At 47.5% G+C, this 23,687-nt stretch overlaps 1 protein-coding gene across 6 annotated transcripts in view; it reads right to left on the reverse strand.

Moving 5' to 3' along the window:
* The window catches only part of ITGA9 (integrin subunit alpha 9), a 363,861-nt gene that overhangs the window by 324,696 nt on the left and 15,478 nt on the right, over positions 1-23,687 (reverse strand). For all 6 annotated transcript variants that reach the window (XM_024132323.3, XM_028478504.1, XM_055080233.1 and 3 more), the window contains exons 2-4: positions 21,443-21,570; positions 19,135-19,241; positions 9,185-9,308 (exon numbers count right to left, since the gene is read on the reverse strand). In XM_024132323.3, the coding sequence (XP_023988091.1) occupies positions 9,185-9,308; positions 19,135-19,241; positions 21,443-21,570 (359 nt within the window). The remainder of the gene's footprint in view (positions 1-9,184; positions 9,309-19,134; positions 19,242-21,442; positions 21,571-23,687) is intronic.

The raw sequence follows: 23,687 nt of genomic DNA on the forward strand, positions 1-23,687 counted from the left end.
TGTGTGTGTGTGTGTATATATATATATGTATATATATATATATATATATATATATATATATATATATAAAGGGCAGGTTGTAGTTTCTCTCTAATCCAGTTCTAAAGTACAGGCCTTTCTTCTTCTTCAAAAAATATATACATAGGGCAATCTATCATTCCCGTATGCTAGAAAGCTCGATTTTGCTTGCCTATAATGGAGAAGGCAGGAGAGCCTCTACCACAGAGCTATGAGAAGGGGGGCGAGTGTGGATACAAGGCTGTTCCATCACAGCATCCCCAGGTCACACACCCTCCCTCTTCGGAGAGGTCCAGGAAGTAGAGGGCGGAGGGCTGGGGCAGGACCTCCAGCCTCCTGTGTTCTCAAGAAGAACTGCTCCGGCACACACAGAGGCACCAGGCCACTCCTGGGCACTTCCATTCAGTCGCCAAAGGCCCCGAGGACGTGGCCGGGGAGAGAGGACCATAACACGCCAGTTTCCTACCTCTCCGCTGTGGAACAAAACGTTTATCCACCTCGAAGCAGCAAGGGAGAACCGGGCTTGGCACGACAGCAGTTCATGGATGCTGTAACAAACCTGACTCTGTTAAATGTGGGGCAACTGAATCAGGGAAGCAAGACGTGGTGGAACAAGGGGGCCCAGACACCCCTTGGAGGAGCTGGGAACGGGTTAGAAAGTTCTGTCTTTCTGCCGTGGGTGGGTCTGAATTATGTGGCCTGCGTCACACACTTTGATTCATTAAGTTGCATGGCTCCTCCAGTCTAAAAATGGTAGTATTTTCCTTGGTTGAGCTGCTGGTTTTACTAAACCCTGTCTAAACAGCAGGCAATTGAGAGAGGAAAAGATACTGGTTTCCAAATGTTCATAACCCACAACTCAATGCATGGAACGTACACTAATGAATTTAATTCATTCAAGAATTAGGCTGGGTGGAGTCGCTTCCTGCACTCTTCCCAAACACTGGCGGGATAAAACCAACCCATGGAAAGATCAAGATTTACATACAGTGTAACATATATTCTTCCTACCGAGCTCTCTTCCTTTTAACCATTTGAGAAAGTTTCATCTTTCAAAGCTAGTCTTTCTAACACATCAATTTTAAAATTATCTTTCCATAGTTCCTTAGCTTAGCCATGAAATAAAATATCAGAGGAAAAAAATAGCTTTCCAGTCTTAATGTCTGAATTTTTGCTCAATTTCTGAGTGAATACTAACCAACTGATAATTAAACAATTTGATTATACTTAAGAACTTATATACAAAACAGAAACAGACCCAGAGACATAGAAACAAATTTACCAAAGGGGAAGAGGTGTGGAGGGATAAATTAGGAGTTTGGGATTAACATACACACACTACTATATATAAAAGAGATAACCAACAAGGACCTACTGTATAGCACAGGAAACTATACTGAATATTTTGTAATAACCTTTAAGGGAAAAGAATGTGAAAAAGAATATATATATTATATATATATTTTATATTATATATATGTAATATATAATATATATATCTTATATATCATATATATTATATATGTAATATATATCTTATATATCATATATATTTTATATATGATATATATTTTTTATATATATCACATATATATCACTTTGCTGTAACCTGAAACTAACACAACATTGTAAATCAACTATACTTCAGTTAAAAAAAAAAAAAAAAAGAAACGTGTTCTGAACTTAAAAGCCACCACCCTCCTTCATCAACCTCCCTAAGCTTCAATGTTCTCATCTGTACAATGGGGATAAGAATACTTAAACCCCCTCCCCATGATGTGATTACTCAGTAAGATCATAAACGTTAAGTACCTAGCACAACACCTGGAACCCAGTAGGTGCTTGATAAATATTTGGTGACTCTGAATCTGTTAGTGTCTCTAAAAGGAATGAAACCTAAGACATCCATCACACAGATATGTAATTTTAGAAGAGGAGATTCATAACATTTGAGTATCCATAAGGAAACTATTAGATGACATAGTTTAAGTAGTCAATAACTCCACACAATGTATGAAAACATGTTTGAAGTGTAGAATATATTTATGCCCAAGATAAGAATTCTTAGCACCAAAGGGAAAGCTTGATGGGTCTCCCTGAGCTCCAAAAACCACTGCCAGAGGCTTGGCCCTGGCTGTCCCCTCCAGCCACCCTCCCTCTCAGGGTCCCCCGCCACATTAATTGGGCATACTACAGAACTGCATCTGCTTTTTAAAATTTGCTGTATTTACTTAAATGAGATAATATTTATGAAAGCTCTTTGGAAACCATAAAATCCTATGTAAATGTAGAGCTCTTTATTTAATAAAAATTTATGGGGCTTGTTCTTGAATTTTTAAATGGATTAACTTAGCCTTTTATGGTTCTCTCCAAAACAAAAACACAACAAAACAAAACCTCAACTGCTTTTCATTTGTAAATGGATCTTGATTGATTTGTATCCCCTGTGGAGCCACAGCCTTCAACATTAGAAGGGGGAAGAGGAATCTTCTCATCTAAATAGGGGAATCTATTTCCTTCTCTAGAAATGAGCTCTGTCTTGAGAGATGCAAAAGCAATTAGGAATTAAAGGCCTGGCCCCCCCTGATAACGAAGAAAATGGTACAGAAATCTTTGGAATCAATGGGACAATTTTAAAGCACAGTAAAATTTGATAAATTAAGACCCCAGCAATTCCAAACTTGAGAATATTTAAACATGGCATGAATTAAACTTCAGATCATCTACATAAAGAGAGCTTACCAAGAAAATAAATTGTGCAAATTGATCTTCAAAGGAATTTTTAAAATTATAATCTTTTCAAGGAGTCTTAAAATCAGGTTAGCAATACCCAGCTTCATTAAAGCAGGACCGTTGGACGCCTCCTTCGGAGAAGGTTTAAGGACACTATGATACTATTTTAAAAGTTAATTAGAAAATTCCCTTTTATTGAGTACTCAGCCTGAGCTAGGAGCTGTGTTAGGCACATTATATACTTCAAATACCTCTCTCCCTTTTTTTTTTTTTTTTTTTTTTTGGCCATGCTGCATGTCTTGTGGGATCTTAGTTCCCCATCAGGGATTGAACCCAGGCCACCGTGGTGAAAGTACCGATTCCTAACCACTGGACCACCAGGGAAGTCCCAAATACCTCTTAAATAGGGAATAATCCCTCCGTTTTACAGAGGAGGGCACTGAGGTTCAAGGCCGGGGGTGGGGGGTGGTGTCTACCCAAAGTCACCCCATCAGGAAGTAGGAGCTATGGGTTCAATCATAGAAATGAGTGACTGGTAAAGCCAGATTCTGAAATTAGATCTAATATACAATGGTACCCAATTGCATTTATCAGTGTTTTATTTGTAATACTTTTTGTTAATTTAGCTGAGCTGCTCCCAGATTATTCCATATTAGTGAGAATAAAAAAATGACCTGTTTATAACCTCCCTCCTGCCAAGCTCTGGCTTCTTGCCTCAGTGGACTAGAGGGCAAAGGATGAAAGAAATCTCTGCGCTTGATTCTATCAATGCACTGACTTCACTTCAGGGAGTCCTAAAATCCCATTTTAACAGGAAAGAGCTAAATGGGATTCTAAGTTCGATCCGTTTCTTTGCCTCTAAACTTTGCTTTTCGTTGCTTTTGTTATTATAATCATACAGAACGGTCTGCCTCAGGGAACCCTGCCCCTCTGCCTGAATGTTAAAGTGCTCCTGTTCAGCTCACAGGGAGACCATCTGACCCCGCCCCGCTGTGGATGGCTGCAAGAAAGAAGAAATTAACATATCCCTTCACTGAGGCTGGCCATTCCAGGAGATATTTGCAAAACTTATGGTATTTTTACTTTACTTCCTCATCTCCTCCCCCTCTCTGTGCTATAAAAGAAACTGGCATCCAAACCCCGATAAGATGATTTATCGGAGACACTAGTCTGCCATCTTCTCAGTCTGCCGGCTTTCCGAATAAAGTCGTATTTCTTGCCTCAACACCTCATCTCCAATTCATTGGCCTGTCGTGCGGCGAGCAGAGCGAGCTTGGACTCGGTAACACCATAACTTGGTTAATAGAAACTAATGTTTTACAGTGCATGCTCTTTAATTTATGAAGTTTGGCCCATCTGTCACCCCACTAAACTTCTCATTTTCTCACACATTCGGATATAAACCAAACCCCATATGGTAGTGATGACAATATTCTCCTATCAAACGGTTTGACTTACGGGTATGTGCCACCCATTTATTTTACTTTGTGTCCTAAATTCATTTTTGTTTCCCATTCCCTCTACATTTCCTGGCTCCAAACAGGATATTCTGATAGCATTTCCCACCAACCAGAAACAGGAAGCACCCGAAAAGCCAGGAGAAAACTGTCCTTGTGCCAAACCAAAGACGGACTTTTTAAGAAGTGAAAAGTTTGAGACATTGTGGACAGGTGCCCACACACTTAGAGGCTCTCCTCAATTAAACCAACCTCCCAACATTCTGGAGAGAGCACGGCTGACCCTCACCGAGACCCACGATCAGACCACAATTAGAGAACAGTGTGTGGTCTTTCTGAACACTTTCACCTGCGTTTTCTCATGAGCTTCTCACAATAACCCTCAGAGGTAAATGTAATGGAGGCATCATGGTGTCCATTCCCACCGAGGGTCCAGCCACAGGGTTGAGGCCATGGAGGCAGAAGCCTGGACGATCGGGCCACACGCAGCCCCACCCTGGGGTCTTTCCACTCTTGCAGAGGAAGTGTCCATCCTCCCCTGCCCAGCACCCACCATTTGTCTTTTCCATGGGCCCCAACAGGCTGCAGACTCTAGGCAGGTCTCTGTTTTTCCAGTTGTAAAATGAAATAATCCTGCCTTAATGCCACCTTGAACGTGGATGCAGCCTGGGCCCTTGCAGAGGTTCCAGGCCACGCACACGGGCATGGAATTCTCTCCCCACTCAGCTCTGCCACTTTGGAAGCATCATGTTCCCGCTCTGTTTTCCCCTGTAGATAGGGAATTTCTTGGGCTTTATCCATCAGGCACTTAGCACAGGGTCTAACAGGTACTTAATAAAACTGAGTGGACTCTATCCCTGGTAGACAAATTAGTTGCCCTATAGTAATTAACAAACACTTGCTTGGCAGACAGTACCTTAGCACATAATATGGTATATTAACATATATGTGCTTATTAGCATATACAATCTTCCCTCAGTATCCATGAGGGCTTGGTTCCAGGATGCCTGCAGATACCAAAATTTGCAGGTGCTCAAGTGCCTTATACAAAATGGCAGAGTACAGTTGACCCTCCACATCCTTGGATGAAGAGGGTCAACTGTAGTATTTTATATATATGCATATGCCAGCCATTGCTCTAAGAACTTACAAGCTTTAACTTAATCCTCTCCACAGCCCCTTGAGGTAGGTTAGGCACAAGAGGTTAAGTCACTCATCTGAAGTCACAGCATTAACAAGTGGCAGAGCCAGGACTGGGACTCTGACGGTCTAGGTCCAGAGTCTGTGCTCTTAGCCACCACTCTACTTGGCCTCTTGATTGTGCAGCATGTGAATAACAGAACGGAAGTTAAAACTCAGCCTGAGCAAGCCACCCCACATCTCTGGATGTCAGGGAAGACAAAGAGGCCAGGCTGGGTGATATCTGAAAGGTCCGGTCAAACTCCAAAATACTTCGGTTGTACTCCACTACCACATGATCCCCCAACTGGAACAGACAGCCAGCGTTACTGAGTTTTTCCACATTAAGAGAAAATAATGGTTGCCTTAAGAGCTTAAGTAGGTTTAGTTTAGACCACCAAACGGGGAGATGGAGATCCCAAAGCAAGAGCACAGGCAAGGGCCCTGTGGCCTGCATCCCCCACCTGCCAGTCTCTCTTCTAGAGAAATCTGAGCATCTGCCACACCTCACCTCTTACAGGACCAAGAGCTACAGAGGCGTTCCGTTCAGTCCCCCATTTTTCTAAGGGGCTACTTATACCCCAATGCTCCCCATCCCGGCCCCACCCCGTACTCTTCCCTGGGCACTGAATGAGTTAGGATATAGAAGTGTGGGTGCCCGTGGGGAAGAAGGACTGGGCAGGGCATGACCACTTTGCTACTTTCCTTGCTGGCTCCAGCCGGCCATCATTAAGTCAAGGAACAACCATAGAAAAGAGTGATTCTAGAGGCCGAAGCCCATCCCACAGCCACTGCTGCACGAGGAATGTGGGTTCCTGTGATGAGCCTGTGTCAGTCAGCTATTACTGCGTAACAACCAGGAAATCTCCTTGCAAACAATGACAAGCATTTATTTCTCCCATGCACATCTACAGGTCACCTAGGGTTTGGATGACCTAGCTGGGCTCTGGCTGCAGGTTTAGGGTTTGGGTTTGTTCCACACGTCTCTCTCCTGGGATCAGTGAGCTACGGGGAACACGTTCAGGCAATAGTCCAAAGCACCCAGAGGGGCGGGCTCAGAGCTCACACTCTACTGTGAGTGACAGACATGTGGAGCAGACATGACTCAACCTGCTACCTGGCCCTGTGGTGCCCTCCTTGGCTCACGGAGGCTTGCACATTCCCGCCAAGGTCAGACCAGAGCTGCCAGCAAAGAAGACAGGCAGGTGCTCTTGAGAACACCAACACCCAAAATGTTCATGTTCCCCTCCCTCATGATTGGACCTTTGGGACAGTTCAGTCACCCTCTCTTATTTTGAGAGGGTGAACAACTGGTTCCTATTTAAATCTCATTTAAACCAGAAACACCAAAACACAAAACAAATCCCCACTAACCACTAGGGGACAAAATGATTTGCTGAGGTCAGACAAATGAAAATTCAAAACCCAGCTCTATCCACCATGTGATTTTGAGTGATCTTTGACAATTTATTTAAACGCCAAGTCTTAGCATCCTCATCTGTAACAGGAGAAAGGCAACACAGAACCCCCGCCGCCAAGGGGGCCCCCCAGGTCCCCTTGGCCCTTACCATTTCTGTGACATGGCCTGACTGCCACCTGCCAGCACCTGCATCTCTCTGCCTGGGGGCTTTCCCCGCCCACACACGTGGCAGGACAGGATGCCCAGTGGATACAGACCCATCCCCTCATCCCTCAGGCAACATAATTCTGAGGTGTGTGTCCTACGCTGGCCCAGAGATTGTATCCCAGTGGCCCAGGCTGGTAACTCGTGGGGACCACACCCCTCATGGGCCACCTTCCGCTCCTTTTCTCACTTTCCCGCTCCCCTCTGGTGTCTTCTGGAATAACTTCCAAAACAAACTACTTCCAGTGATGAAGACTCCGTGCTTTCACTGCTGGGGGCAAGGGTTTGACCCCTGGTTGGAGAACTAAGATCCCCACATGCCGCGTGGCATGGCCAAAAAAAAAAAAAGAGAGAATATATAAAGTCCCCAGACCAACCCCATTCTACTGCTGATCCCGCCCCCCCAACTGCCTGATAACAGATCCTTTAAAAGTGTAAGCCACAGTGGCTACAGGTACACATGGACATGTGACCCCTGCTCCCTCTCCAAAGGGCTGTCTTTTGCTTTCTGACGCTTACGGTGGTGTACAGGGGAGTCACTAGGGATGGCAACGTGGCCCTATTTCACAAGATAACTTCTGAGAAAACCAGAGCGCTGCTGGTCCTATTGCATAATTAGTTGGGTTCTATCCCCACAGCCTACATCATCCCTACTGATTCCCTCACTCCTCCCAGCCTCACAAGCTACCCAACGAGTTCTTCCAGGGCCTTTTCACTTTTCCTCCTGGAAAAAAAGGAAGCAACCAGCTGGGGCAGCCAGCACAGTCCTGGCCCCTCATCTGTGTCTTTACACGACCTATCCCTCCTCCTCTCGACTGATCACATCATCATCTATTTTTCAGATGAGGTTTTTCTGATGGGGGCAGTACAGAGATAAACAGGGCCAGAGTTCAGTTGCCTAGGATGGTCCTGCCAGAGCTGATCAGATGCTGACATGGGATCAAAGAAAGGGTCCCCCTCACAGAGGAGAGAGTCCATGCCTCCTGCAGGGACCCGGCCTTTCCCAGAGCCCCTTTTCAATGGCCAAAATCTGAAACATGGGAAAACCCAGGGAGGCCCAAGGGAAAGGTGGCCACAGGCTAGTGGAGACTTCTGTCCAAACAAATAAATTAGGGGGAGAATTAAAACATAAACAGCCAAGGGCTTCCCTGGTGGCGCAGTGGTTGAGAATCCGCCTGCCGATGCAGGGGACACGGGTTCGTGCCCCGGTCCGGGAAGATCCCACATGCCGCGGAGCGACTGGGCCCGTGAGCCATGGCCGCTGAGACTGCACGTCCAGAGCCTGTGCTCCGCAACGGGAGAGGCCACAACAGTGAGAGGCCCGCATACCGAGAAAAAAAAAAAAAAAAAAAAAAAAAACATAAACAGCTCACTTGGAATTAGGCTAAGCAAACCCTGAGAGCACAAGCTGTAAAACTGCAGTAAATGACACTGAATCCTTAAAGCTCAAATTCAACTGAGCTAAGTCATGACAGGCTCAGTGGTCCCCAGCCCAGGCATTAGAACCGTCTAAGTAGGGAGCCTGAGAAAACATTTTCCCTCCCAAACCCCAAGTGCCCCTTGGTAAGGAGCTCTTAAAACTACGCTGAGGGTGCACCCAACTCTCCAGCATCTGCCAGAGTGTGCAGACCGGATGAGAAGGAAAGCCAGACTTGGGATGTCATGAAGTGACTGAACCCTGGGCCTTCTCTTCCCCCCGCCTCAGGACATCTGTCCACGGGTATGGCCAGGAGTTGTCTCGGGAGCGTTATGACCATCTGGGAGCTGCATGGGACTATGGAGACCATCTGAGCCAACCTCTGAATTTTCATGGGGAGGAAACAGGCCCAGAGAAGGAAAGCAAGTTTCCCAAGGCTGTACAACATCTGGCAGTGTCAGGAAACCAAGAGGCTGGTGAATTTCAGTCTGAGACTTCATAAAGCTTGGGAAGCACCATGGGCTCTGTGGCACAGATGGACAAGGCTGGGCAGGGTCTGGCAACGTTGCCCCTTCCCATCTTCCTCACTACCTGATCCTCGGACACCAAAGGGCCGTCTGGGGACACGGTGCAGCCCTTCTGTTAGAGTGTGGAAAGCTGCAGGGAGTGTTCGGATGGTGGTGTGGAGATGGTTGGGGGTTGTCTGGGGCGTGACGTGGGGTCAGAAAGCGAGAGGGAGGATCAGTCAGAGCTCACCTTCATAGCAAGGGATCAGCGTCCTGCCTTGGGCCTGGAGGTTGGATGGGATGATGTAACAGAAGCCGTGGGGCAGGATGTGGTCTGTTTCATAGTAGATGTTCTTCCAGCGGTGGGCACAGGCCTAGAGGACAGAGAGAGGTTCAGAGGAGAAGAGTCAGGCTCAGGAGGTCACAAAGCAGAGCCCGGCAGTGCCAGGTGGTTCTGTAGGAGGAGAGAGGTGCAGAGGGGCCAGGAAGTCACCTTCTCTCCCATCCAGCCCAGGTGCTGTGCTGGGTGGGCATCAGCAAACTGCGAGAGCCTGGGGAGCGCCCCTGGGAGAGGCAGACAATCAACAAACATACAAACAAATGGGGATCCTAGCAAGTGCCGGAAAGGAAAGACACTGGGTTATGGACTGAGAATCTGGGAGTGGGGAGGACAGTTTTCACCTGGAGGCCAGGGGCAGCCAAAAGGATGAGAAAGAGCCAAACACACTGGGCACAGAGGGAAGTGCTCCAGGAGGGAATATCAGGGGCAACGGAGAAGGCGGCTTAGAGGGTCCAGAGAAAGAAAGGAGGCCCGTGGGGCTGCTCTGGAGGGAGCTGAGGTCAGAGAGGGGACAGGGGCCAGGCCCCAGGAGTCTTATAGACCTTGGGGATGACTGTGACTCTAGTGGATGTGCTGACAGAGGGTCTCACACAGGCAAGTGGCATGGTCTGACTCACAGTTTGGAAAGATAACTGGGCTGCCGAGTGGAGACTGTAGATAGGCAAGGGTGGAAGCGAACATCAGGTGGGGGATGCTGCTGCCTGCACCAGGACGGGGGCAGTGGAGATGGGAGAAGGGGGTGACCTCACGATGTAGAGGTGGAGCTGATGGGCCCAGGGACCCACCAGATGTGGGGAGAGCAGGAAAGGACAGAAAAGGAAACCAGGCAGAGGATAAGACAAGCACCCAATACCTGCTTCAGGGCCCTCGGGCCAGGATGGATCCGCTGTGCGTGCCCCACACATGCACCTGTTCATTCCTCCACCAAGTATTTACTGAGCATCTACTATGCACCAGGCTCTGGGCTGGGCACTGAGGATGCAGCAGTGAACAGTCACAGGTCCATCTGGTGCAGCAGACAGACTCAAGTCCTCAGCAAAGAACATACTGAGAAAAAGCCAGAGACGAGGAGTACTGCTCCACCCAAAACAGACCCTAAGCTTCAGGGTACTACCTGCTTGCCCACGGAGCAGCCATCGGCCTCCATCAAACGTGAGACCCTTCAGAATCACGTGGAAGCCTTACTAAATCACAGACCGCTGGGCCCCACCCAGAGAGCTGGCTCGGCCAGTCCTCAGGGCCCTGAGAATCTGCATTTCTAACAAGCCCCCAGGTGAGCCGAAGCCACTGGTCCGTGGAGCACTTCAGGAGCTCCTTTTCAGGTTCAGGGCAAAGCATTCGGTTAAACCATATGCAGTTGCTGATATTTGACTGATTTATATCATTAATCAGAAGTAAATGTTTGTTGACAGTCTTTTGAAGTAAATTTACATACAGAAAAATGCACAAATCTCAAGTGTACCATCTAATGAGCTTTGACAAATATACTCTCCTGTAACCAAACCCTTAGCAAGATATAGAACATTTCCATCTCACCAGGATGGTCCCACATGCCAGGAAGTGGCCTGGGCCTCTCCGAGGAGGTGACATCTGAGCAGAGACCTGAAGAAAGTGAGGGAGCAACTGGAAGGGGCCCTGAGGTGGGCGAGAGCTTGGCACATGCGAGGAGGTGAGACCGACCCTCTGGTCAGCTCTGGAGGGGAGCCTCTGGGGAGCACTGGGGTCGAACGTGCCAGGAGACACCTGGAGGGAGGGCAGTTCTGGGAGCCAGAAGCAGGAACAGACTCGCGTCCTTCCCCACCAGCACTGGACACACCCAGCCTCACACTCGAATGCACCCATGCGGCTGGTGAGGAGCCCAGGTGCTTCCTGCAAAGGTGTGTGCTCTGCCAAGCCCTGCCTGTTTCTCGTGGACATTCACACTCACTTCTGTTATCAGGTTGCTTCACTCTGGCCAAAAGACGCATTTTCTTAAAATACTGAATTTTAAAATAATCAACGTGTTTCACGTCTTTGTTTGCATCAAACACACTGAGTTTGCAGGCTGTAACATTCAGCATTTACATGGTCCACATCTGACCGCTTCTGTAACCCTGGAAGGTGGGGAGGTGTCTTAGAATTCCATTTTCTGTACAGGAACCCTGGGTATCAGAGAGTGCTTTGCTTAAGTTCCAGAGCTGGTAAGTGCTGCAAACAACACAGGAACCCACATTTCAGAGTCCTCCTTGTCTTCGAAGAAAACATTTCCAACTTATGACTCCCAATGTCCACCTGAGAAGCCATCAAAACCCACCCTTTGAGGCAGGTCGGGTAGCTATTGCCCTTAGAACCTCTCCACAGGTCTCAGGACCCCCGAAATGACCTCTCTGGGGTCGAACAGGATGTCCAGGCCCTGGACGGTGGGGGAGCTCTCCAGGGCCTGGCTATCCCTGAGGTCACTCTACAAAGAAATTCACTGCCTGCCAGCCTCTCTGGTCTTCATCCCTCCAAGCAAACTGCCCAAGGGCCCTTGACAAGGCTGCTCTCTGTCCACGGGAAAATGAGGACGCTCAGAGCGGCGAGAAACCTCAGCTTGCCCACACTCTGCCTCCTACCCTATGATGTTCATCTCATTGTTCCTTATACTGCAAACCACCTTCATTCCTCCCCGCGTGGTACTATTCTGCGCTTCTAGCACATTTCTCAATAGACTGAAATGATATCAGGCAAGAAGCTAAACAACAGTATCACTCGGTGGATCATCACTCCACTCCACTAAGTGTTTTAATTTTATTTTATTTCTGACCAAATTCTGATAGTTTGCAAATTTGAATCACTTACCATCTAATTAGCTGGTACATTAGTTATATTTTAGTCTATGGATTTGGCAAAGCTCATGGGCTTACCATGTCTTACTGTATTTCTGGGTTAGAGGGACCAAAAAGGGCCGAGGCGGGTGTTTACCATGACGCACGCTGACTCTTATAAGGTCGGACTTTCTGTATTTAATGTCTAGCTTATTGTCTTATTGACTGATTGATTGATTGATGGCTGTGTGGGTTGCGATGTGCGGGTTTCTCATTGTGGTGGCTTCTCTTGTTGCGGAGCACGGCTTTAGGCGGATGGGCTTCACTAGTTGTGGCTCGTGGGCTCTAGAGCGCAGGCTCAGTAGTTATGGCGCGCGGGCTTAGTTGCTCTGCGGCATGTGGGATCTTCCCCGACCAGGGCTCGAACCCGTGTCCCCTGCATTAGCAGGAGGATTCTTAACCACTGCACCACCAGGTAAACCCTATTGTTTTTTTTTTAAGTGCCATAAACTATTTAAGAAGTTATCTCGGGGAATTTCTAGGAGATCCAAAGATTGCATTTCACAATAAACTAAACTAAAATTAATGCATTCTGTGAGGTCAGAGATCAAAGTGTCAAAGGCAGTTTGCGTGTAAGAAAACAAGGAAAAGTGTCTCTGAACATAAATTACAGAAAGAAAAGACTTTGTTTAGTCCCAATTATCCTTATATATACACGCATGTCAATCTGACTCCTACATTAAGAAAAATTCCTAGAGACTGTCTCCAAAGCATTAATATCTCCATCAATCTCTCCAAATGAGTTCTGCTGTGAGGGAGGCGGGGGGTGTGGGCAGACCAGGCAAGACCAACAGGAGAAAGAGAGCACCCTCTGGAAACAGCAAGACTTATTCCAACTTGCATTCCGAAGAATTATAACAAAAGAGGGGGGAGGGTCTAGGACCACCCCAAATCTTTTTTCTTTTAACATTTTATTGCAGTATAATTGCTTTACATTATTGTGTTAGTTTCTGCTGTACAACAAAGTGAATCAGCTACACGTATGTATATATGTATATCCCCATATCCCCTCCCTCTTGCGTCTCCCTCCCACACTCCCTATCCCACCCCTCTAGGCGGACCACCCCAAATCTTAGCCTCTTACATACTTCAGGTTATAAGTGTTGTTCTTCCTCCCAAAAGGATAAAGAGATGAGTATATTTCAAAGCGCTTTCTTGTATGGAAACACATGTCCTTCCTGGGGGTGGTGGGTACTGGGCCTTTCCGATGGCTCAGCCACAGCGGCATGTACGTCTCCCCTCTCAACCGTGCTGCACCACCCCCCCGCCCCCCCTCACCCTCTTACACATGCATTTGCCGTGCACAGATGGCTAGAGCTTTCCCATGCCTCGGGTCCATCAGCACAGGCTGGGCCAGGCCCTGGACCACTGAGAACAGGGGATGGAGGGGATCAGGGCCCTGATGCCACAGATTCCACGCCCCAAAGAAGCTTCCCCTCCAAGGGAGGAGGGTATGGCCTGGGAGGTCCAGGGAAGGTGACTTCTAGGGTTCTGGGAAACTCATTCTGAAAATGTTCACCTACTGAAAACTCATCTAGATGTACACAGATGATTTGTGCACTTTGCTGCATGGATGTTAAAGCTCAACAAGAAGTTCACGTACAAAAAAAAAATCAGGAAACAAAACAACAGAAGTAAATGCAAAAGTGTATCCTGTGGCTTTGAAAAAATGGACAGATGAGAAGTGGTGAATAGATAGCAACTGCCCTGATGCTTGGAAAGGAAACAGCCAAGAGATAGAGCTGGTGAACACCGCTTCCTCCCAGAAGTCAGCTAGATGCTGACTTCAGTTGTTGTCTGAGGCTTGCAGACTCTGCTGAAAAGCAGAAATGTCAGACTTGAACATTGTGAGCTGCCCTCCCAGGTCCAAGAGATGACTCAGTGCCCGTACTGGGTTTATTGGGTGGTTATTACCAGAAGTGATTTTTTCCCCCGACTTCTTAAACTGTCATCTGCATCTGGGAGCGCGGGAAGGGAAGGGGCTTGCCTCTAGTCCCAATGCTGTGTCCACTCCAGGTATCATTTGTTCCCTGGGGCAATGGAAGGAACCACAACGTGTGTGGATCCGAGACTGGTAGGTACTGAGCCAAGGGCAGCCTGCCAGACCAGCCCAACGTCCTGGGTCTTGCCAGAGCTGGCTGCCGGTCCATGGGGCCAGAAAATGCCATGTGTCATCGAGATTCTTGACTCCCTGTCACAGCTTTCAAACTCTCTATCTGTTCTTTACTTTGAAATCAGCACCAGATGCCATTTTCAAAAAAAGCCATCCCACCTCTCCCTCTTCAAGCCCAACCTTGGAATCCAATATTATGCTCCTTGGGGATACAGGTGTCATGCCCACACCCCCGGGCACCTCCCGAGTTCTCAAAACATATTTGAATAACACATATCTTCCTGTTCTTAATTTTAAAATAAATACCTGCCTCCCAGAAAGCTTTGACAGGTAGAAATAAGACATTAAAGAAAAAGCAGGGCTTCCCTGGTGGCGCAGTGGTTGAGAGTCCGCCTGCCGATGCGGGGGACGCGGGTTCGTGCCCCGGTCCGGGAGGATCCCGCATGCCGCGGAGCGGCTGGGCCCGTGAGCCATGGCCGCTGAGCCTGTGCGTCCGGAGCCTGTGCTCCGCAACGGGAGAGGCCGCAGCGGTGGGAGGCCCGCGTACCACAAAAAAAAAAAAAAAAAAGAAAAAGATAAAGCAAATGGATATGAAGCCTCTAAAACATGAATATGGACTAGGTGGCCACTCCTTGTACCCTGCTGTCACCTGTCATTTCCTAAGGGCAACTTACAGCCTTTGCCTCAAGCTTCCATCAACTGCTTAGAATCAGCCACCAGGAAGAGATGGCAACTTATTTGGTTTCTAATTGTTTTAACATTGACGCTCAGCCCCTACATTATTCAAACACACTTTCAGACCCACTCCTTAGAGAGACCTTCTCCATGTGCTGAGAGTTAAAAGGGTAAAAGATTTGGTCTCTATACCCAAGTGATTTCCATTAAAAAGGACATATACACAAAATAAGTCATGCACCTAAGGTAACAACATAATGCTGAGTTCCTAATGACACAAAAGATGCCAAGCTTGTTCTAGACAGCACCATCACTGACGACAGGCTTCATGGAGGTGGCAGAGTCTAAACCAGGGAGGACAGAGGGGACTGGGGACAGACGTTTCCTGGCAAGATGGCACACGTACAAAAAGCCACGAGAACAACTCAACAAAAAAAAAAATCCAATTTAAAAATAAGCGAAGAACTTGGACATTTCTCCAAAGAAGACATACAAATGGCCAACCAGCACATGAAAAGATGCTCAACATCGCTAATCATTAGGGCAATACAAATCACAATGAGATACAATCTCATACCCATCAAGAGGGCCACCATAAAAAAAAGTGTTGACAAGGACATGGAGAAATTGGAACCCTCCTCTTGTGCACTGTTGGTGGGGATGTAAAATGGTACAGCTACTGTGGAAAACCATATAGAGGTTCCTCAAAAAATTAAAAATAGAATTACCATAGGATTTAGCAATCCCACTTCTGGGTTTACATACAAAAGAACTGAAAACAGGATCTTGAAGAGAGATTTGCACACCCATGTTCATAGGAGCATTAGTGACAATAGCCAACATGTGGAAGCAGGACTTCCCTGGCGGTCCAGTGGTTGGAACTCTTCCCTTCCACTGCAGGGGGCCCAGGTTCAATCCCTGGTCAGGGAACTAAGATCCTGCATGTTGAGCGGCATGGCCAAAAAAAAAAAAAAAAAAAAAAGAAGACGTAGAAGCAACCCAAATATCCATCAATGGATGAATGGATAAAGAAAATGTAGTACATGCGTACAGTGAAATATTATTGATCCTTAAAAATTAAGGAAATCCGCGGGCTTCCCTGGTGGCGCAGTGGTTGCGCGTCCGCCTGCCGATGCAGGGGAACCGGGTTCGCGCCCCGGTCTGGGAGGATCCCGCATGCCGCGGAGCGGGAGCCTGTGCTCCGCAACGGGAGAGGCCGACATCAGAGGGGGCCCCGCATACCACAAAAAAAAAAAAAAAAATTAAGGAAATCCTGTCCTATGCTACAATATGGATGAAACTTGAGGACACTATGCCAAGTGAAATCAGCCAGTCACCAAAAAAAAAAAAAACCAGACTACTATAGAGAATATTAACCACATTGACAAAACTTTTAAAATGTAACATCGGGGCTTCCCTGGTGGTGCAGTGGTTAAGAATCCGCCTGCCAATGCAGGGGACACGGGTTCGAGCCCTGGTCCCAGAAGATCCCACATGCCGTGGAGCAACTAAGCCCATGTGCCACAACTACTGAGCCTGCACTCTAGAGCCCGCGAGCCACACTACTGAGCCCACGTGCCACCACTACTGAAGCCCACGCGCCTAGAGCCCGTGCTCCGCAACAAGAGAAGCCACTTAAGAAGCCCGTGCACTGCCACGAAGAGCAGCCCCCGCTCGCCACAACTAGAGAAAGCCCGCGCGCAGCAACGAAGACCCAACAGAGCCAAAAATAAATAAATAAAATAAATAAATTTATTAAAAATTTTAAAATAAATAAAAATGTAACATTAAGTGAAAAAGCAAAAGGATGTATGCAATATTTTAAAGTAAAAAATTTTAACTCACACACACACACACACACAAAAGACAAATGCCTCATACAAATGGAATCATGCAGTATGTAGTTGCCAAACTCTTAAGGAAAGGAAGTTGGGGGGAAGGGGGAGAGGACGAGTTATTGTTCGATGAGTTTAGAGTTTGTTTTGCAAGATGAAAAAGTTCTAGAAGTCTGCTCTACAATGATGTATATATAGTTAACACTACTATACTATACATGTAACAATGGATACGATGGTAAATTTCATGTTGTTTTTGACCACAATATTAAAAAGCCATGAGGAAAGCAGATGCTGCTGGATGCCCATCCTTCCCCACCCCACCCCAGAGTGGCTTATTAAATAGATGATGCAGTAACTGTGTAAAAGATGAGAAAATTAGCTTTGCATGCAATGAATTAGAACAGGATAATCACAGCACCATTGGCACAAACCCTCCAGCTCTGCCTTCTTTGGCTCAACTGTCCCCGTGATCCTCATTGCTCTTCATGTCCACAGAGATGGCCCCCTCCTGATACTCATTTGCAAAAATGCAGAATCCTCTGGAAATATGCTCTCAGCCACGTGGAGGTCATCCTTCCATGGGGAGGGGACATGTTTCATGGGAGTAACCACTGGATCTAGGTTCAAGGCTCTCAGGAACCCTACGTATTTTGCTGTCACCAGGCCACCACCTCCTTTGTTCTTAATATTGACCTCAGGGCCACTCTGGTTTATAGATGGATCAGCTTCTTCCCCTCCTTCCCATAGGATGGTAGACAAGCCTCCTGGGGCCTGCTCACGCAGTCAGGGTCAGGCCACCGTGTCTGGGGGAAGGCAGAGGTTGGAGAGGGTCCAGGGCAGCAGGTGACAGTGATTAAAGGGCTGGAAACCAAGGCAAACTTTGGGATGGGGGCCTCCACAGGACCTATGCTGTCCAGTAGGGAGGCCCTCTGACGCTGCAACAGCATCCAGCTGCTTCCTCCCTCCCCAAAGGGGCCCGACGGCAAGAGGCTTAGTTTGTGCTGACAAGGCAGGTGAAATTCAGACCAACAACCCCGCACAGAGAAGTCTAACACAAAATGGACTCCTCCAGGAGGGGTCAGAAACACTTTGCCTAGATCCTTAAGGAAAACCTGTTTCCCCCAGGGATTAAATATATGTGAAACCCTCAGCTTTATAGCCTGTGGCCCAGAGGAAGCCCTCCATAAACAGCAGCTAGTATTATTTTCCCATCTTGATCTCATGCTTTTACAACAAAAATCTTTATACAGCTTCCAAGAAAAGGCCTATGAAGTCAGATACATGAGTACATACACATGAAAACATCCATCCAGCTCCTCACTCAAATTGTGCATGTTAAGAACTTTAGTGTTACTCCTCAAGAGAAAACTGTAAAAGACAAAAATGGACAAAACAAGACCTCTGGGTCAGTGAGAGATTTTGTTGAGGCCAATAAAACGCTCTACTATGATGGAAATGTTTCCTCTGTGCCAGCCGACACAGCAGCCAGCAGACAACTGTGACTACTGAGCACTTCAAATGTGACTAGAGTGACTAAACTGAATTTTTTATCTAATTCTGATAAATTTAAATAATGACTGCTTTATTGGGCAGTCCCAGCATATCGCAAGTCTCAAGGGCAAAGACATCTTTTTCCTTGCATCTCCCTCAAAGCACCTAATGGATCAGAATATATCATATGCACTTTGGGAGGGAAATAAATGCCTATTTTAAAACAACATATATGTATTTCATAAAATATTATACCGTGTAGGAAGAAGTAGGAATGAAGTACTGATACGCACAATATGGATTAATCTCAAAAGTATTCTTTTGAGTGAAAAAAAGCCTTACACATAAGAACACACACTGTAGGATTCCATTTATATGAAGTTCTGGAAAAAGCAGAAGTAACCCACAGTAATACACATCATAACAGTGGTTGCCTTGAAGCGGGAGTAGCTGACTAGTAAGAAACATAAGAGAACTTTTGGGGACAACAGAAATATTCTATATCTTGATGGGTGGGGTGGTCACACAAGTGTGTACAAATGTCAAAACCCAAACTGTAATCTTAAGATCTGTGCGTTTTATGTAGGTTACACCTCAATTTAAAAAGATACCCACAAGAAAATGCTTACGTAATGAACGAGATTTGCAAAGTACTTTTCACCTACATTTCATTTGACATTTTTCAATAGCCACACCTCAGCACCCTGGACAGACATTGTTAACATTTGACAGACGAAGAAAGTAAAAAGATTAATCATTTGTCCAAGTAGTAGTCCAGAAGAGGCAATCTCAAAGAGCCATGCCCTTATTGCCATGCCATCCAGCTTTCTTAAGGGGTCAAGGTCATTCATTTCCAGGGTGCCACCCTCTCCCCATGGCTCCCCAAGGAGGCCTTACCAGCACGCGGCCATCAGCCTTGGGCTGCCGGGCCAGGCTCACCCCCATCCACTCATCATCTCTGTCTTCCCGGCAGGTCTTTCCACAGGGCATGCCCCGATTCTTCCCTGGAGGAAAGAGAAAAGCCATGCTTGGACTGAAGAATGCTGTTCTGCTGTCTGTTTTCCAAAGGGCAGTCTACAAGCCAAGTGTTTGTTACTGTTACCGAACGCAGGACCCTGTGCCCGATGCACAGTGAGGCCAAACAATACGAAAGTCGGAATTGGGAACAGAGAAAGGTTTACTGCAGTGCCCTGCAAGGTGACAGGTGGCTCAAGGCTTAGAAAACTCCAAACTCCCTGAAAGCTTTCAGCAAAGCCCTTTTACAGGAAAGGTGAGGGAGGGGCGGGGTTAGTTGTTGGAAGCTTCTTGGTGTCAGATCCTTTGCTCCTGAGGTCGGGTCACGATGTTCCTGTAAACGTCCACCAAACAAATGTTAGTCTCTGTTCTGACAAGAAGGGGCAAGGTCCCAAGGCTCAACTTTCGCCCTCCGAGGTCCAGGCCTCGTTAAGAGGAGGGGTCCCTGCGCAGGCCGGTCACCCTGCCCGCGAGCGCTGGTCCAGCACCCAGCCCCGGTCCTCCAGCCAGTGCTCAGCCCGGCTGAGGAGGCAGATCTCAGCTGGTGGCGCCCTCAGGGCCAGGTCCCCAGACCCCGCCCAGCCGTCATCAGTGAGGGAGCCAGGCGCCCAGGACCCAGCGGCCCTCAGGCTCCTTAGGCCGCCCAGCTGGGGGCCAGGTCCCGTGGACTGCGACCCAGGGTGACCGCTGCCGCCATTAGGTTGCGGAGGTGGGCATGGGGGAGAGGTTCGCCGCTGCCTCAAGGCCGGGGCCCAGTGACAAGGGCTCTGGAGCCCTGCAGGACACAGCCCTCGGCCTGTCCCCAGGCCCCCAGCTCACCCGCCGGCGGAGGCCGAAGGGCCTGGAGGGCCCCGGGGAGAAGGCCGCGATCCCCCGGACTCCACACTCTCCGCCGCGAGGGCCGCTTCCCTGCTGACCGGGCGGAGTGGGACCTCAAACCTGCTGAGCTCTGGATCTCGCCCTGAGGGTCTCGCGGTAACGGCCGCGCGGCTGCCCCGCCCCTATTACATTACCAGCCCGTAAATAAGGAACTTGTAACAAGATGTACGTTGACTCCACCACCACGTATGTTGTTTAATTCAGTCAATTTTTTTTCAGAGCAAGACTTTCTCAAGGAAGGAAGCAGTACATTGATTTATATTACGAAGTAAGCTCCTTATTTATTATATACCAGTAACAAACAGCCCACAAACCAGTCGTAGACACCATGGACACCTCCCCTATTTCTACTAAAGAAAATCCTGACAATTCTTCATTTAAAAAAAATAATAGTTAGAAGATCTTGAGGGGAAAGGACTTTGGAGAAAGTGAGGTCTTGAATTGATGAGTACAATAAAATATAGCTCTTACTTATTGAAAACCTACTATGTGCCAAGCACAGTTCTGTGTATTAATCTCTATTATCTCATCAATCTTCTCAAGGTAATCCTTATGAGCTAGCTATCTTCCTTCTGATTTTTACAGGTGAGGCAACTGAGGCCAAAGAGGCTCTGGAACATTCCCAGTCAGTCCCAGTGAGTAACTGGCAGAGCTGGGCTCTGAACCCAGGCAGATCTGACTCCAAAGATGATATATTTTCCAGCAGACCAAGCGGGCTTTTAAAAACATCCCTCAGTCATCTCTTTTCCTACTTAAAACATAAAACCTAACATTGCTTTTAATGGCCTCCCACCTTGCACGTAGGATAGGATCCCAACACCTTACCCCAGCCTGTTGGGCCCTGTGTGGTCCAGCCCCAGCCCACCTCACCAACCTCCTCTGCTTTCACGCTCCCCTGCTCACCACTCCAGTGATGCTGTGCTTGCTCTGAATTTTAAAAAGGCACAAACTTTCCTCCACTTGGAGGTTCTGCCTCCTGTACCTGCCCGGCTCACTGCTGTGCATCTTTCCAGTCATTGTAAAAGTCACCGTCCCAGACCCTCCAATCTAGATCAGATCAAATACTCACCTCTGCTCTGATCTTCTCACACTCAATTATTTGTTTAATATCTCTTTTGCCTACTAATTTATAAGGCCCAGGATAGTAGGATCTTTGGTGTATCCCAGTGCTTACGAAGTAACAGGTACTCAATATGTGGCGGGTGGATGGGTGGAAAGAAGGAAGGAAAAATGGATGAATAATCAGGAAGAAAAAGAGGAAAGTGTGAGGGTGTGATACCCATTCCCATCTTGGCAGTGAAAATCCACCCACCTCGAGCCATGTCCAGTTCGGTGCATCTCCGGTCAGGGTTGGTGTGGACGCGGCACTTAAACACAGCCCCAGGGGACTTCACTGAAGTGCTGTACTTGGAATCTGCCTTTGGTGCACCCACAAGGACCCTGCACATCAAGAAGAAAGGGCATTCGGTCACAAGCCGGTACTAAGAAAGGGCAGCCAATGGCTAAATCCTCACCCAGCCATGGGTGTGTTGTCTGAACGCTCCCTGGGAGATCATACCCCAGCATTACACAGTGCTGGAGGGGGGTGGGGGCAGAGGGGAGGGACTCCTACAGTGAACCTGTTATGATTTTAACATGCCTGGAAAAAAATCTGAGTTTGGTTGGGAATACATACCACCACCAAACAGTTCCTATCCAGAATGTATAAAGAACTCCCACAGATCAATAACAAAAATACAGACAAACCAATAGAATAACAGACCAAAGACCTGAACAGATCCTTGATGAAGAAAGATAAATGGCTAATAAACATATGAAAAGGTGCTCAACTCTATTAGTTATCAGAGAAATCCAAATGAGGTACCACTTCACGCCACCTAGAAGGCTAAAACCAAAAGGACTGAAAACGCCAAGTGCTGACAAGGATATGGAGCACCCGGGTCCCTCACAGCCTGCTGTGGGGAGTGTAAACCATCACGACCACTTTGGAAACGTGATTCAACAACTCCTAAGAAAGCTAAAACAGTGCCTACTTTCTGACCCAGCAATCTCATATCTAGGAACATACCCAGCAGAAACGCACATATGTCTACAGGAGACATGCACAAAATGTTCACAGCTGGGTGTGTAACGGCCCCAAACTAGAAGAAACACAAAGATCCATCAATGCTAGAATGCATAAATAAATTGTGGTGTAGAAATAGAATTCTATGCAGCAATGAAAATCAATGAACAGTCAACCGCAACCTCTTGGATGAAACTCACCAACACTGAGCAAAAGACATTGGGGACAGTAGTGTACTCACTGCCTGCTTCCACTTATCCGATGTTCAAAAGCAGGTGAAATTTAACGGTTGTGTTAAAGGTTGGCTACCTCGGGAAATGGAAGAGGGTTGTAACCAGGAGGAAGGGCTCCTAGAGGGAGGTGCTTAAAATGTTCTCTTTTTCAAACTGAGTGGTGTTTAGACAAATTTGTGAAACTTTATTCAATTGTAGATATGTCAATGGGCACTTTTCTGGATGGGTTACACTTCAACTTTTTAAAAACTTTAGTGAATAAATAAAAAAGAAATTTAGAAATGCCTTTGGTCCCATGTCCCCCTCTTGCCCCTCCCTGCCACACACAACGTGTACATTTAGGGGTGACAGGAAAGAAGTAGCAGCAATGTGGGATTATAACCTGCGTCCTCTAGCCCAAAGCAAACCGGAGATAGAAGAGTTTGGCTACAACAGGGCAAGAACGTGGTTGTGCATCTTTCATCTTGAACTGAAAAGCTGCCCTGGGGATGAGCCGTCCCCAGCAGGGCCGTTGCCCACTGGAGGAAAAGAGCAAGACACGCCAAGATGACAGAGACACACATTTGGGTACAGAACATGGGGGAATGGCACACATTCCCCTCCAGATGTTACAAAAACAATTCTGACCTACAGTTTCGTGCATTGTTTCTGGAAAGCAGTCAACCGAAGAGCTGTAGCAAAGAATACTAACTACCCCCAGTCAGGAATGGTTGGTGCTGAGCTACAAGGACCTGTACAACGAAACTTTAAACAAAACCCATGCTGATGTTCAAAGAGTAGACAGTGCCAAGCCACTGCTCAACTGGAACGTGAGCTGCCCCGTATCTCAAGCAGCCAGGAAGGGAGATGCGATTCCCTCCCAAGGGTATCGGGCATGTTATGAAATAGATCATTTCCCACTGGCCTTGGAATGGAAAGCATTCTCCGTCATGCATCTCTGGAAAAGGTGTCTAAAAGCACAGGTTAGAAGGACCTTAAACAGCCTCCCTGAGGCTGTAGAAAGCTGACAAAGGCTCCCCCCACTCTGTCCTAAAAGCCACCTTCATCTTGGGATCTCAAACGTTCACCCCGACCCTGGTCTCAGAATGATGCTGCTCCCCTCCGACGCTCCGGCTGAGCGAAGGGGTGGAGATCTCCAGATCAGAAAACAGAGGGCTGGGGGCTTCCCTGGTGGCGCAGTGGTTGAGAGTCCGCCTGCCGATGCAGGGGACGCGGGTTCGTGCCCCGGTCCGGGAGGATCCCACGTGCCGCGGAGCGGC

The sequence above is a fragment of the Physeter macrocephalus genome, chromosome 18, assembly GCF_002837175.3.
Source record: "Physeter macrocephalus isolate SW-GA chromosome 18, ASM283717v5, whole genome shotgun sequence".
Taxonomy (NCBI): Eukaryota; Metazoa; Chordata; class Mammalia; order Artiodactyla; family Physeteridae; genus Physeter; species Physeter macrocephalus.